General features: G+C 36.7%; 1 protein-coding gene across 2 annotated transcripts in view; it reads right to left on the bottom strand.

The window, feature by feature from the left end:
* mad1l1 (mitotic arrest deficient 1 like 1) overlaps window positions 1–18,763 on the bottom strand; it is a 103,637-nt gene that overhangs the window by 75,953 nt on the left and 8,921 nt on the right. For both annotated transcript variants that reach the window (XM_051703835.1, XM_051703836.1), the window contains exons 9-10: window positions 17,565–17,626; window positions 7,599–7,685 (exon numbers count right to left, since the gene is read on the bottom strand). In XM_051703835.1, the coding sequence (XP_051559795.1) occupies window positions 7,599–7,685; window positions 17,565–17,626 (149 nt within the window). The remainder of the gene's footprint in view (window positions 1–7,598; window positions 7,686–17,564; window positions 17,627–18,763) is intronic.

Genomic DNA, 18,763 nt, shown 5'->3' with positions numbered 1-18,763 from the left:
CAATCATTTTGCATGTTCTCATAGTAATGTAGTAGCAGCGAATTGAGACTTACTGCCAGTTTTAAGCCATGTTCTTCATAACATTTGTCAGTTGAGGGTGCTATTTTGCAGCTGTTGTTTTTAAACAACTGTTTCTGAACAATGTCGGTCTCAATAAAGCTCATCTGGTATCTTTGTAGTGCAGGGTTTTGGAGAGAGGGGGCATGGTTAATCCAGCGGCTCAGTCTCGTGGAAGTAGAACAGCTAAAATCGCTTACAGCACCTTTAACTATATGCCTAATATAAAGTGGGTCCCAAATGTTTAAAATATAGTGTGTACATCTATTAGTAAACACTGAAACTGAGGTAAGAAATATTAGTCCACACACGTAGAGCTATCAAAGTAGTTCACTTAGAATTGCTTATTAGCTGTGATCTAGATTTATCATAGTATTAAGATATTTAGCTTATTCTCAGTACCTTGCCAGAGGTTATAGGCGGATTTAGAGGAATGTTCCAAGTATAAGTTACACTATCAACCGAACTGTCATGCTGAAATGAACACAGAAAAAAACAAATGTGTTGATAGTTGCAATGGAAGTCTATGGGGAAACTGCTGAACGTTTGCCCCCATAGACGTCCATTGTAAGTCTGTAACTATCAAAGTTTGTTTTAATTGAACCTCTTTTGTTAGTGCATTTCTGGACACACTTTCCTATAGAATTTTAATATTTACTGAGTAAAGAAAAATGTTTATTAAAAATTACTTTCAAATTTAATAAAAAAAAATAAAAAAAAAGGGATCAATTAAGGGGCGAGGCTCTTATGAGATTCACGCGAGGAGTGTAAAAATTAAATTTACTTCATTTAATCAACTTTATGTGGTTCTAAAATCATATGACTTCCTTCTGTGGAACAAAAGGAGATGTTAGGCAGAATATTAGCCTCAGTCACCATTCACTTTCACTGAATGCAAAAAAAATGAAAGTAAATCCTAGACTAGTGAGCAAGATTAACATTCTGCCAAAAGGTGTGGTCACACATACCTTTGCATGGCAAAATTCTGCGAAGATGGCAGGGTGGGTGGAGAGTGCGTGTGAAATAAAAAGAAATAACTGCCAAGCAGCCTCTTTTTAATGCTGCATTTCATAATCTGGCAGAGTGAAGTTGAAAAGAAACTCATCGCTATAATGTTATCCTTGTCCATTGTGAATTTTCAGTATAGCTGTGTACGAAGCAACACCCACTCAGAGGTCACTGCCAAACTAAGCAACTTCCTATTGGCCAACGCAACGAAAGTTCGCCACAAAGTTCACCAAACTTGAACTCCACACAAAATCCACTAGGGGAAATTCTTCGCCACCGGAAGTCCATCACGCAAAATTCATGATCGTGCGGATTCCCACTGAGATGACTGTATTTCGCCCACGGAATTTCGCCGAACAAAGGTTTGTATAACTGCGTCTTAACATCTATGTTTGTGTTCTATGAAGAAAAAAAAATGTATACGGGAAAGGATAACGTCAGGGTGAGTAAATAATAGCAATTTTCATTTTTGGGTGAACTATCCCTTTAAAACTCAAGTATGGATTTTTAAACAGTAAGTGATATGGCAGCAAATATTTACATGAGAAAAAGCTGTTTGTTTGTGCATCAATGTGTCTATTGAAGATAAAGAAAGAGTGTTTGATACAGATAGGTTCTGACTGGGAGAGCACTTTTACACTTGACCTTGCATAGTGAGAGAAATTACCCACAGCAAGGGTTCAATTTCATCAAATGTGCTGGAAAAGTGTGTGTGTGTGTGTGTGTCTTTGTATCTGTTGGATTAAAGAGAAAGTGCTAAGACGGTGTATGTGGGGATGTAATTGTGCTTTCTGGAGGTAGTTAACAGGGAAATTGTTTGTGGGTGGGGGGCAGGAGAGTTTGTGTGGGCTGGCGTTTGCATGAGTGTGTGTGTGTGTCCTGGTAGCTAAATTGATTAACTCTTCTCATCTCCTCCAGATGCTAACTATCCAGCCCAATTTGAGCTGTAATGAAAATCATCATAGCCTGCCATGGAGGGTCAATAAGACAATAATGTACAATCTAATCACAAAACCATACTCGTCTCCTATCAATCTGACTCTGGCACATGCTGAGGCTTATTATGCAAATTGCCTCTATTCGTTAGTGAATAAGGTAATTGATTTAGTTGGCCCAGGCGTTCTGAATGAGTAGCTTAAAAGGAGTGATTCACGGAAGTCGAACGCAAGAATGCACAATAACACACAGAAATACATGGTTGTAAAGAAACTATAAGCATTTACATTGTAATATGAACTTTCATTTACATTATTCTACAGTATTCCGGAAAAACTTCACCTAAGAGCAACCGTTTCATTTCTAGGTTCTATGCACAAACAATTCAGAAAATGCCGACTTAATGGGTCTCTACGGGAACTTGTATTGCATTAACTTTTTTTTTTTTTATATTTTTCTTCATCTTCTGAACTTTTGATATCATTCTGATTTCTGTAATTTTATCTAACAGGACGGCATGTTTTAAAGTGAGACCAACCAATTACCAGAATACTTCAAAAACAAATATTAAAACCATTGCTAATTCTTGCTCAATTTTGTGCTATTGTTCTTCCACTAAAATTTGTGTCAATAACAGGATGGTAAATGAAATTTAGGACACAGGAAAAACCTGTCAAATCAGAATGTTTGTTTTTAAAATTTTTATTAGATAAATGGAAGAAATTGAGACACCTAGAATACTTTTTACCCTCTTTTTTTCTCCCCATTTTGTCATGCCCAATTCTTTCTAATTCCTCGTGGTGGAGCAGTTACTCATCTCGATCCGGGTGGTAGAGGACGAATCTCAGTTGCTTCCGCTTCCAAGACAGCCTGCACACTATCACACGGCTTGCTGTGCGCGTTACTAACCAGAGACTTAGCGCGTGTGGAGGCTCACCATGCGCCCCACCGAGAGCAAGAACCACCATATCGTGACCATGAGAAAGGTAACCCACGTGACTCTACTCTCCCTAGCAATCGGCCCAAATGGTTGTTTAGGAAGCCTGACTGGAGTCACTCAGCACATCCTGAATTCCAACTCGCAACTCCAGGGATGGTGCGCAAGTAATTGACTAATCGAGTACTCGTTCTGCACCAGCTAGTTGACTATTCACAACACTACTTGAATATCGCAAATTAATTTTCATTTGCGCATCTGCCTGCTGTGGGCAACACTGAATTATCCTGTAGTTTTCCTCTGGATCTCTCAACAAATCTCACAGTTACAATTCCACGAGTCCACTGAGGGGGCGCTGTTGAAATGTCTAGACGAGGTGTTGGATGAGAGAAGTAGACATGATGCCGTCTTAGTGTGCTTTCAAGCAAAGCCAAGTAATATTTTGATTCTTATTGAATTCTACTCCATTTTTATTCGGTTCTTGTTGGAGTCATGCATACCAACGGACAAGAATCTGTTTTAAGGGTGGAAAGGAAATGTGAAGCAGTACGAGAAAATTGGAAGCTTATCAGACCGGTGTGTGTTAAATAGCCGAACACGGACAGAGCGCATTTTATAAAAAGCCAACTTTCACCAGTTGTTTTTCTGAATAATATTTCTGAATAATAATGTAATCAATTACTCGTTTTTATGTGGGTTAAAGTACCCGACTACAAATTTACTCAAAAATGCTTATCCCTAGTAGTTACCCCTTTGCTCGCTGAGCTACCCAGGCCCCACTAATAATATTTCTTCATTAAATGTCAGTTTTTCATGTTAGAAGTTAGTAAAACAAGTAAATAAGCAAAATGAAAACCTCCACAAAAAACCAAAGTAGTGATAATATTTAAAATTCACCCCTACATTTAATGAATTGTGATATTGTGACAAAAGAAAACGAACTAATACGATAATATGATGGGTACATGAAAATCTATTGCATAACAGTAATGGCCCATATGTAATTTTTGTACAGTATAGCGACAACCTTCCATCTATTAGAGATACCTTTCTTTACAAGCATTAGGCCTGTATCAGGAAAACAAATAAAATTTGAAAAGGCAAGGTGGAGGAAACAACTAAACAGCTCCAACTTCTTACAAAAACAACTGGGAGGAAGTGACAGCAGTCTCATTACTTTGCAAAGCTGTAGACGACATCATAGTTCATAATTAGCCCAATCTCAATGCTCAGCTCATTAGTGAGATCTGATATTGTCAGAGTTTCGTTTGACTCAACTGCTCGAGTGACGAGCTGTGCAGCTCCGACACGCACCAGTTCCCATCGACCAATTACCGTCTGACAATTAGAGAGAGGAAGAGACCTAGAGATAGACGGAAAGACCATCAAAGAGATCAGCTAATGCTGGCCAGCGAAACTCAAGAAAAGACCCCATTAATGCCTTTGAAAGAACTGAATAGGATGAAAAGATATCTACATTAGAAGCCTTGTCAAATTATGATATTTTAAGCACAAAAACAGACATGAACCCACACCAGACGACATCTGAGCATTTGATATCTCGATCTGTTGGTTGCAGGGATATGTCACGATGGTCAATGAATTGACTAGCTGTCCAACAACAGTTTAGTGAGGTCCACAAGTTTATCTATTTTTTCCCTCTATACAGCATACAAGTAAAATGGCCCCCAAAAGTATCTAGACACTTTTCGATGCTTAAGTCACTCTTACCTTGCCATTTTTGCATCATCATTTCATCACATTAACCCTCTGGGGTCTGAGGGTGTTTTGGGCCCTGGAGAAGTTTTGACATGCCTTGACATTTGTGCTTTTTTCAGTTGCTTAAGAACATATTAATAGCTAAAGTCTGACAACACTGTATTTAGCACAAACTGGGCTACAATAATATGTGAACAACATGTATGTACATGTTTGTATTTTTGAGAAAATAACATTTTAACTTTTGAAAATAAGGCCATATAACATACTAAACATTTGTTCACAAGACTTTTGAGAACTGGATCTTGTAGCCTCGAGTTTTTGCTACAAAATTATGTGAAAACCATCCTGATCACTCATTCATACAAAACAATATAGTCATTTAACTTTTGTAAGACACTTTTAGTGTTAGAAAGGCCATATGCAAGGAGGCGTGGATGATCATGAATATTGATGTGATTCACACCTGAGGACCCCTCCCCTGAGAGAGAATGAATGTGAGGAGACTTAATGATTGCATGTAATGTTTGTAGCTTATTCAAACAAATTATTGTATTTTATACAAATTATATATTACAAAAGTAATCTGACCATACATTTACATAAAGACTTTACTGAAAAACTTTAGACCTACACTACTGTTTAAAAGTTTTAGATATGTAAGATTTTTTAAATGTTTTTAAAGGAAGTCTCTTCTGCTCACCAAGGCTGCATTTATTTGATCCAATATACAGCAAAAACAGTGATATTGTGAAATATTTTTACAATTTAAAATAACTATTACAGCACATTTTACACATTTACACCCGAACAGATATTTGCAAGCACAAGCTTCATTGATGATAATGAGGCAGCATAAACACTAGTTAAAATACAATCTAAACATTCATATTATTTTTATATCATATTACATATCATATTTATATCATACAGCATACAATTTAAATACCTGCTTTAGCCGAAACAACATTTAAATGTAACTAAAACTTGCCTATTAAATTTCAATACTCTGAATCCTGGCTGGCAAGTCTGAAAATAGTCCAACTAGTAAAATATGTATGTTTATATAAAATAGCATGTCAACTAATGTAAGTAAAGACTTACTCATCCGAAATTGTATCCTCGGCTGGATCAAGTCACTCTTCAAACGTTCATCGTTAGATTCCTGCTCTTCTTCTGAGGAAAATGTGAACTCTTCGTCACTATCCAGGAGCTTCCTCACCTGTGTAGCGTGCCATCTTCCAAACGCGCAGAAAAGTGAATGAACTTGATGCTTTTTAAGGAATTGTTGGGGGCGTTTACCATTTGCATTGATTGCCTCAGCACAGTACCCTATGAATAGCGCGCTCTGCTGGTGGGTGTGATCACGTTAGCGATAATTAGCTGAGCCAGGAGAAACTGTACATCACTTTGTTTCATACAGATTACATTGTAGGAGAATATTTGTTTTAAATTTGAATTGCTTGATTTAAAAGTAGACATTTTAAGCTTTCTTTAGACATATGTTTCATGTTTGTATGATAAGTATTCGCAGAGTTTCAGTTAATTTTTTGATGTGTTTCAGAAAGATGTTCGCGGAGACAGAGACGGCTGAAAGCGCACCCTGTTTATTTTCTTTATTTTACAAAAGCACAAGGTTTTGTTATTGTGAGTGTACACAAATAAAAGTAGACCCTTTATAGTTTCTAATGATGTCTTACACTTATCTGTATGCCCAAAAATAACGGAGTATTTTAAGTTGTTTCCGCTGTTATGAGGAAAAAATCCAGCAGGACGCGCCGGCGCGTCCGTCGACCCCAGAGGGTTAAAAGGGTCATGACATGAGGAACACATTTTCCTTGATCTTTTGACATACAAGTGGTCATTGTACTATAAAACATATTGCAACTATTAGAATTCAAAACTGCCCAACATGGTGAATAACGAATGTTCAACAATTAAATGGGCTAATTAACTAATTAACATCTTATTTGCACAAAATTATCAAAGTAAAAAATAACAAGGGCTCCAATACAGAGTGGCACAAAACTGATTGTGTGCATCCTGAATGCAGAATGAAGCACTTCAGTGCAATCGGAGTGCTTCAGGGCGATCCTTGCTGCGCATTCAAAAGCGCAGAGCTGCAAGATAATATTACAGGTACAAATCTAGTTCACGACATCAAGCAGTTTAAACCTTTTTTACTGCAACTATTTAGTAAAGCTGTTTTAGAATCAGCAAAAGACTTGAATCTCTTCACAGCAGAGGATTTAATGTCGGACAGTGATCATCTTGAAATGCATTGTTGATGCAGCACATTGCATAAAAAGATGAAACCTACAGCATTTAAGAGACGAAACTTCTTGCAGAGGGTTTTACCCTGCTGACTGTTATTCACTGTTCAGCACAGCAAGCTATCATCATGAAAAAATGCTCTCTAAGAAGCTGCATCTCTCAATTAATGTGAGAATTACATCTCCCATTAAAACAAACACCACTAAATACATTAAATGTTAGTAGTCGAACGCACTAATCGACTAGTTAATTGTTAGACGACTAGTCTATTAGTCGACCACCCTGGCACATCCCTAGTAGGTAGGTAGCTTGGTTGGTAGTTGGTGATCACATGCTCTGCAGTAGAGGCATCTCATAAGTGAATGTTCAATAGAGATTGTCCGTCTCAGTTCTTACACAGGATGTCAAATCTTACAAACCATGCAATGACAGCAAGGCTCGACTATATCAAATATTTCATCCAGAATTGCTACAGCTCATAACTACAATCAGGTCTGTGATATAAAAAAATAACTTTGAAGCTGCGGTGTAAAAGTTTTAGGCTTAGCTTCTGACAACTTTGGTAAATCAAATGAATGGTGCGACAAATGAAGTGACCCACGATTCATGATGAAAGTCAGTGGTCCATATCTGTGAATGCATGTGTGAGTCTGTGTGTATTTGTTACCTGCTATTGAGTGTGTAGTTCTGCTGTTTCAGGTTCAGTTCTCGCTGTTGAATCTGTATCACCTCCCTTGACAAATCCTCAGGTTTCCTACAACAAAAAAGTTTGAAACAAATATTGGTATAACACAGTTTTCCCAGTTTGCTGCTATTACCAGGAAAGACAGCCACTTTTCATGTATATGGTAAAAAAAACAGGACCTGAAACTCTTAAAAATAACAATAAATGGTCAGGTGCTTAACCCTCAGATAATGTTGACTGTCAACCTCAGGAGGTCAATGTTAATATTATATGAGCTGTTTTTATTACCATTTATTTTATGATGTTTGCAATATTTTTAAACCCTGTTACCAAAATGTGCCCACGTATAGTTGCGCAATTTTATTTTCAAGTTATAAACATTAAACAGTTTGGCACCATAGACTCACATAGAACACTATGGTCCTAATAAAGTTCCTGACGTGGTCTGCTGCTGTTGTAGCCTCGTCCGACTCAAGGTTTGACATGTTGTGCACTGTGAGATGCTTTTCTGCTCACTACAATTGTACAGAGTGGTTATCCGAGTTACCGTATCCTTTCTGTAAGCTCGAAACAGTCTGGTCATTCTCCGTTGACCTCTCTCATCAACAAGGCATTTCCGTCCGCAGAACTGCCACTCACTGGATGTTTTTTGTTTTTGGCACCATTCTGAGTAAACTCTAGAGACTGTTGTGCGTGAAAATTCCAGGAGATCAGCAGTTACAGAAATACTCAAATCAGCCTGTTTGGCACCAACAATCATGCCATGGTTTGAAATCACTGAGATCAAATTACCCCCCCCCCCAGTGAGTGTATGTTGGTTTACAATTCTTGGTGAACTTATATTTTTCCTTTTTCTTAAATTCCAATGTGTGTAAAAATTGAGAATATGGAAAGAAATTATTTACATTCAACTATGTGGGTGTCACAATTTTAAGAAATGTTAAAAAAATATATTTATGATAGAGGGAAAATTCAGTACACAGCAAAACATACCTACACAGAGACACAGACAAATAATATTTTTTGGTAATTACAACAAATATGAATATTATTAAGATTAAAATAGTTTTTACTACGATGAATTGGGGGATACAGACATTTGATATGTTTAAAACTACCTATTTTCATGCAAAGTTAGTTTTATGTTAGATAATTGCTAATTTTTAATTAATACCTAATCATTCTTACAACAAAAAACTTGGGACTATAATGCAAAAAAAAAAAAAGGTAGAGCCTGTTTCTAATGGACATGAAAATAACTTCTCAAGTCCAAAGCTTTAAAACTCTAACTTTTTTTTTTTTTTAATTACAAGTAAAATTGCTTCCCTGAAACTGCATTGCCCCGGTTTTCCTTTACTGCTTTGTTTTCAAAATGTTTCACATTTAAAACAGCTTTTTGCTAAAGTACGTTACTGACTTTCTAATTCATCAACCCCCCATGAGACATATTGTTCCATAGTGTTTGTTTAATAGTTATGTGAAGTATTGTTGTTATTAGTTTGTACTTAGAGTAAATAAGATTTCCAGTTACTCTTACAGTATGCTTATACTGCAAATTGATAGTTACCAACTTAAAGTGGTAAAAAAAAAAAAAAAAAAACAATCCTGTCTGCCTTGTTTGTTTGCTTAACAGCAAATTAGATTACACGAAATTATCCATTCAATAATTAGGCAAAACTTGTGTTAGCTTTGTAAGCACTTGATCAAAACTTTTCAATTCCCATTGGTCACAAAACTTGGTCGAAATCTGCTGTTACTCGAGCTCTTTTTATTTATTTTATGTTGTTATACTCAGCATTCTCATAAAAGCAGGTTTGCAGATAATTATGTAAATTTGGTTTATAATAGTTATTTTATGCTTGCTAGAAATGCTCAAGAGCAAGGAAACAAGGCAATATGTATTCAAAGTGCATAATATATTCACATTTTTATATACAACATAGCCAGCTAACTGACTGGGTCATGCTTCAAATGATCATAGGGCATGTTAAATTACATTTTCTGTCTTTGATTTGCATAATTAACGGAGCTGTCAGCATCAAACAAAAGGCTCATGAACTTAATCACACCCACAGACAGAAAGGCATTGAATTCATTTGCTCATATTTGACTTTTTTTTTTTTTTTTTTTGCATGATTAAAGTGCTATATCTTACAGCTGACACCTTTGTTCTGTATTCGAGACTAAAGCCAATTCTGGAGACAATTGGTTTAGCATTCAAACAAAAGGAAAATCGCCACGAAGGGGAACATAAAGGGAAGGAATCATAAGACAGACCATGATACAATTTTGAGTATGAATTCCTCTTTCCCTCTTCATTTTTCAGGAAGTTATCTCCCGTTTTCTTCACAGCGTGACGAAATGAGTCTACAGCGCAAAAAGGAAAGTTCCAACCGTTGCAATTTTCTTTGCTGAGACAAAACATTGAAAAGATATGACACCGGTTTCTTTTATTTGGAGAATGCCCCTGAGAGTTACATTGCTCACCCAAGTAAAACATGAGAGAGCAGAATGAAACTACCACCTGACATATTTATATTCCTGGTGAATGTGGTGGTTTGTAGGCCTGGGAAGCAGAGAGAGTGGAATGAGAAATGCTCAAAAATCAATCAGAATCCAGACTCGAATTTTTGCTCCAGTAAAGCGAGACGGGCACTTTGCGCTCATTCGGTGTGCCATTATTCTCTCAGAGCAGGCAGTGAAAAAGCATTAGGAAGAGTCTGATTATATGCAGTGTTTTAACTATGTGGACGTGTGCATAATCGGTAGAATCCTGCATTCAAACAACTTGCTCAAGGCCATATCACACAACTTCAAAAGACAGGAAGTGCATTCAAACAGGAACAAAGACCTTCGCTGACAAACAGGGATGGTGAAGAGAGAGAGGAGAAATTATCTAAGGACGAACAACGTAACCTATACAGAAATTAAGATTCTGGCCAGATATGAGGGTTATTGACTCTACGATGCAGCAACCAATTATGTGGCGTTTGAAGTTAATAATCATTACTGGGTAATTACCAAACACTTGCCAAGAAACATGGAAGGTTTGTTCTTTCACTTGTTCAAGCACATGCAAACAGAAAATAATCATTACGAGATAATTGGATGCATCTCAAGAGACGGGGCCTGGGAGCTTCATCCTTAAAATCTTGTAATCATTGGTAATTTTAAATTTCTGAGACATCATTTTGCTGAAAGCTTTTCCAGTCCATTCCATACTTACACAACATTACATGAGTCTGATTACCATCATAACCAGAGGTGGGTAGAGTAGCCCAAAACTTTACTTAAGTAAAAGTACTAACACCTTTGAAAAATAATTACTAAAGCAGAAGCAAAACTAATCATGTTAATAATAACTCAAGTAGGAGTAAGAAAGTATCCTTTTAAAAGAAAACTCAAGTAGCGAGTTACTAGATACTATTATTCTGATTATTATAAACACTTTGCGTGCATGGGTTATGTGACTACATTGGCAAGAAAAAGTATGTAAACCCTTTGGAATTGCCTGCATTTATGCATAAATTTGTCTTAAAATGGGGTTTGATCTTCATCTAAGTTACAATAATGAACATACACAATCTGTTTTAACTAATAACACACAAATTACTGTAATGTTCTTGTACATATTGAATACATCATTCAAACATTCACAGTGTAGGTTGGAAAATGTATGTGAACCCCTATGCTAATGATGTCAATAAAAGCTAATTAAAGTCAGGAGTTGGCAACCCTGGCATCCAATGAATGAAACTAGATTGGAGGTGTGGGTTAGAGCTACTTTGACTTGTAAAAAGCACTCAAACATTTTGAGTTTGCTATTCACAAAAAGCATCTGCTGATGTGGACCATGCCTCACAAAAAAAAAAAAGATCTCAGCAACCTATGATCAAGAATTGCTTTGCATAAAGCTGGAAAGGGTTACAAAGTTATCTCGAAGAGCTTAGATTTTCATCTGTCCACAATTAGACAAACTGTCTATAAATGGAGATGATTTAGTACTGTGGCTACTCTCCCTAGAAGCGCCCATCCAGCCAAGATGACTCAAAGGGCACACGGCAGAATGCTCAATGAGGTTAAAAAAAAAAAAAAAAAAAAAAAAAACACCAGAGTGACAGCTAAAGACTTGAAGGAATCATAGGAACTGGTTAACATTTCTGTTCATTGGAACTGGTTAGCCATAAGAAAGCCGTTCACACCAGACATCCTAAGAAATTGGCTGAGCTGAGGCAGTTTTTTTTTTTTTAAGGAAGAATGGTCCAAAATTCCTTATGAATGTTGTGCAGGTCTAAACGCTTGATTGAGGTTATTGCTGCCAAAGGAGGACTGACCAGTTTTTAAATACAAGGGTTCACTTTTTCCACAGCACTGTGAATGTTTAATGGGATGTGTTCATTAAAGACTATAATTGTTTGTGTTGTTAGCTTAAGCACATTGTGTTTGTCTATACTTGTGATTTTGATGAAGATGAGATCACATTTTATGACCAATTAATGCAGAAAACCAGCTAATTCCAAAGGATTCACATACTTTTTCTTGCCACTGTATGTCATCCTTTATACCCTCTGTTACAGTGATAGTTTAAAGATTAAAGTTATTTATTCACCCTCATGACCTAAAAATGTCTTTCTTCCATGGAACAAAATTATGTGACGCTAGACAGAATGTCAGCCTCAGTCACCATTCACTGTCATTGCACCATTTTTGTCTCATATTTTGAAAGTGGTGGTGACTGAGGCTGTCAGACCCTCACATCCTGCCTGAAAAAACATTTTGTTTTGGGTTCCAGAGAAAACAGAGTCAGACAGGTTTGGAACAACAAAACTGAGAATAAATTATGACAGAATATTAATTTATGGGTGAATTATCACTTTAACAATTCTAGACAGATTTGGTCAGGTCTGATAATTAAAAGAAACGTTCCTAGTAATTATGTTACAATGTCTCTATTATGTATACTGAATTATGAGCTGAAGCAAGATCATACATTGTCAACACCTACTGTCGCTATTTCCCAACGTCCTGCATGGATTCTTAGTTCAGTATGTTATGTGGCTTACAGTATATGCAGACACAATAATTTAGTTCATTAGTTTTGTACACATAAGATAAATTGCACCTAATCTCTGTGTTTAGAAGCCCGTTTAGGCTGGATTTATATGCACTAATGTATTGCAACACTACACTAATATAAGAAAATGTATATTTAAAATGAGGTCAGTAGAGCCTGTAGTTAAAGAATCATGCTGAAACTAACCATCACAATAACAAACAAGCATGGTGGCGTAGTGACTCGCCTCAATCCGGGTGGCAGAGGACGAATCTCAGTTGCCTCCGCGTCTGAGACCGTCAATCCGTGCATCTTATCATGTGGCTTGTTGAGCGCGTTATCGGAGTGCGTGTGGAGGCTTCACACTATTCTCCACGGCATTCACGTACAACTCACCACGCGCCCCAGCGAGAGCAAGAACCACATAATAGCGACCACGAGGAGGTTATCCCATGTGACTCTACCCACCCTACCAACCGGGCCAATTTGGTTGCTTAGGAGACCTGGCTGGAGTCACTCAGCACGGCCTGGATTTGAACTTGCGACTCCAGGGGTGGTAGTCAGCGTCAACACTCGCTGAGCTACCCAGGCCCCACGGAATTTTGTATGCTTAAATATCCACTTATTTTGATGTGCAATGAAGGCATCGCATAACTTACTTTTTCTTTTTCACTGTGTGGAGTGAAGAAAGTTTTTGATTGGTGTGCTTGCTGTTGCTGCCTTGCTAGATTCAAATGACAAAGTGTAGCTGTAAAGTTCCGGCATTGTAAAAGTCCAATTCAAAAATCTCTCAATAAATTATGTATTTATTAACCCTTTTTACATTATTGATTTTAATGTAGCATCAAGAACATCGCCCTTTGAAACGATGTAAAAACAAATTATTAGAAATTTGAGTAAAAAGTCAATAGTATCCACCTTTGAACCTACTCCAAACATTTTCCAAAAAGAGTTACTTAAGTAAATGTATTGGAGTAAATAATAACTTTATTTAAATGTAGCATGTCAATATCCATCTATGGTCGTGACTGCAGTTTATCTGAATTTTTAACTACAGAATTATTGTATCTTGACAATAAGTAGTAATTCAATTTAGTGTAGCGGTTCTCAACTGGTGGATTTCAACCCAAAAATGGGTCTCAAGTCTGTTTGGACTGGGTCACAGGTAGAAAGTTATTTCCCAAATCTATTCCGATTCACAAGCTCTTGATTTGATTCCGTTTCATATGCGTATATTTCAGTTATAATATCTTACATATGAAAGAAATTCTCTCTAAGCTAATGCTGTTAATTATACAGGGGGCCTTGTAACTAGGTATAGTACGGTACAGTAAAATATTAACTTAAATTTTTCATAATTTGTTACATTTTTTTATTTTTAAACGTACAAATCCATGTATTCCATCTATAAAAATTATGTCTTGAAATTGCATGTTATATTGCATATACTGTATACAGCATATTTTGTTACATGCTTGTTTACGTGCATAATTTGTACTATTTACAAGTATTTACATTGATTTGCAGAACATGTGCTGAAAACTGGTGTTGTCCTTTTAAGAATGCTGGCAGTTTAGTGAGTGTCTATGTGTTTTGATTGAGCACACATTAACAAGAGTAGAGTAGATTGGTTATTTACTGCATCCGTGCTATAAGTTATTAGAATTAAATGATTATTTTTTTGTTTTTGATCAACAACTTACTGTAAAGAACAGAAAGGGTATTAAAAGACACATTATTCAATGGCAAATGGATTGTGGATCTCGTCTTTGACACACATTACATGGAACGAATCAAACCAAACTTTTACTTTCAACATGCACTGAAAGGATCATCTCGGTGCTGAACTTATTCACCAATATACTACTCAATCACTGGTGATTGATATCTGAAAATTTACCAGCCAGTGACTAATCACACACATTTTCAGTCGCATAGTGCAAAATTTGGTCTCATATGCCAGTGATTTACAGGCATTGTAGAGGGTTGCCATAAAGTAAACGATTTATCTTGGGATTTTGGAATCGATATCAAGATGACAGAAATTAGGATAGCGATGCATTCGAAAAATCGATTACCCAGTCATGGTAAAATCAATGCTAAATGCAAATTAATAAAATCCCACTAAACATATGATCAGGTATAGTTAGAATAGCAAAATAAGGCAAATCAACTGTTTATAGGGAGGAGAAAACTATTATTTTTCTTGTTCCTTTTTTTTATGTCAAAAGCCATGCGTCCAATCAAACTTTTATTTAATCAAAAATATACTGCACGCAAATATACTGCATACTGACGCTAACTACCACCCCTGGAGTCGCAAGTTCGAATCCAGGGTGTGCTGAGTGACTCCAGCCAGGTCTCCTAAGCAACCAAATTGGCCCAGTTGCTAGGGAGGGTAGAGTCACATGGGGTAAACTCCTCGTGGTCGCGATGTGTGGTTCTCGCTCTCAATGGGGCATGTGGTAAGTTGTGCGTGGATCGTGGAGAGTAGCATGAGCCTTACCATGCTGGGAGTCTCTGCATTGTCATGCACAACGAGCCACGTAATAAGATGCGTGGATTGACTGTCTCAGAAGCGGAGGCAACTGAGACTTGTCCTCCGCCACCCGGATTGAGGTGAGTAACCGCGCCACCACGAGGACCTACAAAGTAGTGGGAATTGGGCATTCCAAATTGGGAGAAAAGGGGATAAATGACAAATACAACCCAATGATAAATAGGCTATAAGACAAAATATTAACCTAACATAGCAGCTAGGACATGCACACATGGCAATTAGTAACAGCACAAGGTCACATTAAGATATTTTGCTTAGTAAATCGGAAACTGTCATTCACGTATTAAAATACTGTCAAGCAGCTACGTGGAACTCAAGTATTTGTCCTGGGGTAGGCAATACAGAAACATTTCAAGCTTTGAATGTCCTAGTTTGTCATTCAAAAGTAATTATTCAGTAACCTACATTGAGTTAAGAGACTCCAATCCTTTACAAAGATAAAATAAAAAGCTAATCACGTCTGTTGTATTCATGTTTAAAAACATACGGTCAAACTTTAAACCATTATTTTACATATTCACATTCATATTTTTTATTTCATCGTAGTAAAATATATATATAAAAAGAAAACCACCTGGTATTAATTCTGCAACTAAAATGAATAACCAATGCCAAAGGTGAGCAAAATGGGATGTGCATATTTATAAGTGTGTTCTTATTAAATTCAGTTCATACAGATCTTTTACTAGTGCACAAATCTTAAAGGCACCATATCCTACAATTTTGTAGCATTTCATTTTAGCTCAATCATAATGTCAGTCAAGCTTTTTGCACCAAAAACAGTCAGAATTTAGCTCTACATTACCATTTTGAACCCTTTTTCTGAACCTTAGAATTAAACTGGCTGTTTTATTGCTGTAAGAGTTCTATTTGTGAATGACTTATGATTGACCAGCTCTGAATGGCTATTTATGCGTCATATGTTAATTTGCGCATGATTATGACATCACAACCATGAAGGATTCTGAATAAGCCATTTTTCCAGCATTATTTAAAAAAATGGTTTGTGAACTAGGGATGAAACTAGTAAAGTTCACAGTACATCATAAACTTATTTCAAAAGAGCAAGGGAAATCCTCTTTTCCAATGTATGATACAGTTTGTAAGAGATGCTTCCCTTAAAATAAAGGCCTTTTTCTTTTTAGTTACGGCTCTGAAAGTTTGGGATCACTGGTTTCAATGGATGTCATTGCATGAGGTATTTCAAGATCATGAAATTGAAGTGTGCGAGTGTGTACCACCAAATCCCCCATTCCAAAAAACATTAAAGAGAATGTTTACATCTTTCTGCATGACTGATAAAGCACATCTACACCTCACACAATCAACAGAACACATGCATATGCAAACACGCTAAATATGTTTGGTAAAACTGCACCACATCAGCTAGTATTTCAGTATTTATAACAAACTGACCTTGAGAACACTGCAAAACCAGAGAGCATGAAGAATTTAAACCACACACTAAATGACCTAATACAGTTTCATAAACTTACACAGGTGCAGAGATGTACTGGGGGAATAAACATTTCTTTAGAACAGAGCACCCTCTAGTGGCTTTATAAATCACCACATCATCCACAACTACTACATATTAGGTTTCATGAATTTCAAACAGTGTTAATGAAATGGGAACATGAACTTGAGTAAAATAAACCTAAATACCTTAATAAACCTCCAACTATTTTGTGTGAACATAAACAAGTTATGGCAAGATGACTTGGACAGGGTGTATGTCTGCCTCTGTTACAAAAGTAACCCCAAAACAACACTGCTTGTTGACAAATTCGTCTGCAAATTAGGCTGGGATAGGAGAACATATTTTAACATAGAAAAAACTTCTTCAGCTTTAACTTAAAGGTGCACTCAGTAATTTTGGTCTTTGTGTCATCTTGGACTTACACTGACACCTAGCAACTTTAATGCAGCATCATTTAAAATCAATAGTTTTCAGTTCCAGATGTTCATAGTCAGACATGATTACTTTAATCAGTGAGTGAAAGTGTCAAATAACAGGACAGTTACTGAGATTAAGTGACTAGTATTTGGCTGGTCATGTGATTTTAACATGGCAGCCTCCATGTGCGGACCCTCTCCATATACAATGAAACAGCTTTTATAAGGTTACTGTTATGACTAGATTCTTCATTTTAATGCGAGTGGTCAGGATTCCCTACATATACTGCAAAATTACTCATGTCTTTAGGAGTTAACCTTTTTTTAATGAGGAAAAAATTACTGAGTGCACCTTTAAATGCACATGAGTGCAAAATTTCCACCCAACAATTTACTACAGTAGTACACCTCTCTTTTTTAAACATAAGAAAATACTCACCTAATGTTAAGTCCTGTTTTCTGGCAGGTGTTCTCCCAAGCCTGCAGTTCATGCTGCAGTTTCTGGAAGATGAAAAAAATACATTTAACAACAGTGATCAGGTAGCCGATCATACACAGCATCTGCAGACCTAACATTCCAATCAACAGTTTATGCAAAGATTGTACCTGCTACACTGAAATGTGTTAAAAGTTAACAGAATAATCCACAATTACTTGAAGAAATAACATTGTCTTAACAAGAGGAGAATCATAAAAGCTTAGAGGAAACTGCTCAATGGAAAACTGCACTCGGTGTTATATGTCTGTTCTTTCATGTGTGTTAGGGGTGGGTGGTATGATTATAATCAAAATCTTATAACACGATACAAGTAATTTTATATCACGGTAATATTATGTCACAATACAGATATTTTTTGCAGAAAATTCAAAAAAAAAAAAAAAAAGAAAGTGGCTTATATTTTACTAACCATGTGGTAATGCCGAAGGTACTTCATCTCATTTGATTATTTTCTCACTTAGTTGGAAATTGATGGATCATAACAAATTAATCAAATGGCAAGGTGCAAAAACAGCATACATTATGTAACACTTGACTTAAAAACAAAACTCAAAACTAACATTATGAAATGGGTGTTTTTACAGGATAAGCCACATTCGAAGTTGTTGCAAATATAGCCCATCTACACACCTGTGACTGCAAACCAGGTCAGTTTTCCAAGTACAGGGCGAGTTAGGGGCTGTTCAAACGTGGTTTTGCGTTCTTCTGCAGTGGATGGACAACTTTGAACGTTGCTCCACATCTCAATGTTTTTTTAGCCTCTCACGCAGGATCACCACATTTTTAGAGACCATGTCAAGTTAAAAAGAACGTACTTTTTTTTTTTTTTGAGACAACTGCGTTCTCATTAGTTGAATCGCATCTAGCTTTTTTTAGCGTAGGTGTTTCAAAGATTTAATGTTCAAAAGTTCAGGTTAAAAAGAGGACTTCATGTGATTGTTCCACTGATCAGCCACAACATTAAAACCACCTGCCTAATATTGTGTAGGTCGTCCTCATGTCGCCAAAACAGAGCCAACCCACATCTCAGATAGCATTCTGAAATGCTATTCTTCTCACCACAATTGTACAGAGCGGTTATCTGAGTTACCGTAGACTTTGTCAGTTTGAACCAGTCTGGCCATTCTCTGTTGACCTCT

This window comes from Myxocyprinus asiaticus, chromosome 7 (assembly GCF_019703515.2).
Source record: "Myxocyprinus asiaticus isolate MX2 ecotype Aquarium Trade chromosome 7, UBuf_Myxa_2, whole genome shotgun sequence".
Classification (NCBI taxonomy): Eukaryota; Metazoa; Chordata; class Actinopteri; order Cypriniformes; family Catostomidae; genus Myxocyprinus; species Myxocyprinus asiaticus.
This window is presented reverse-complemented; position numbering and strand designations above follow the sequence as displayed.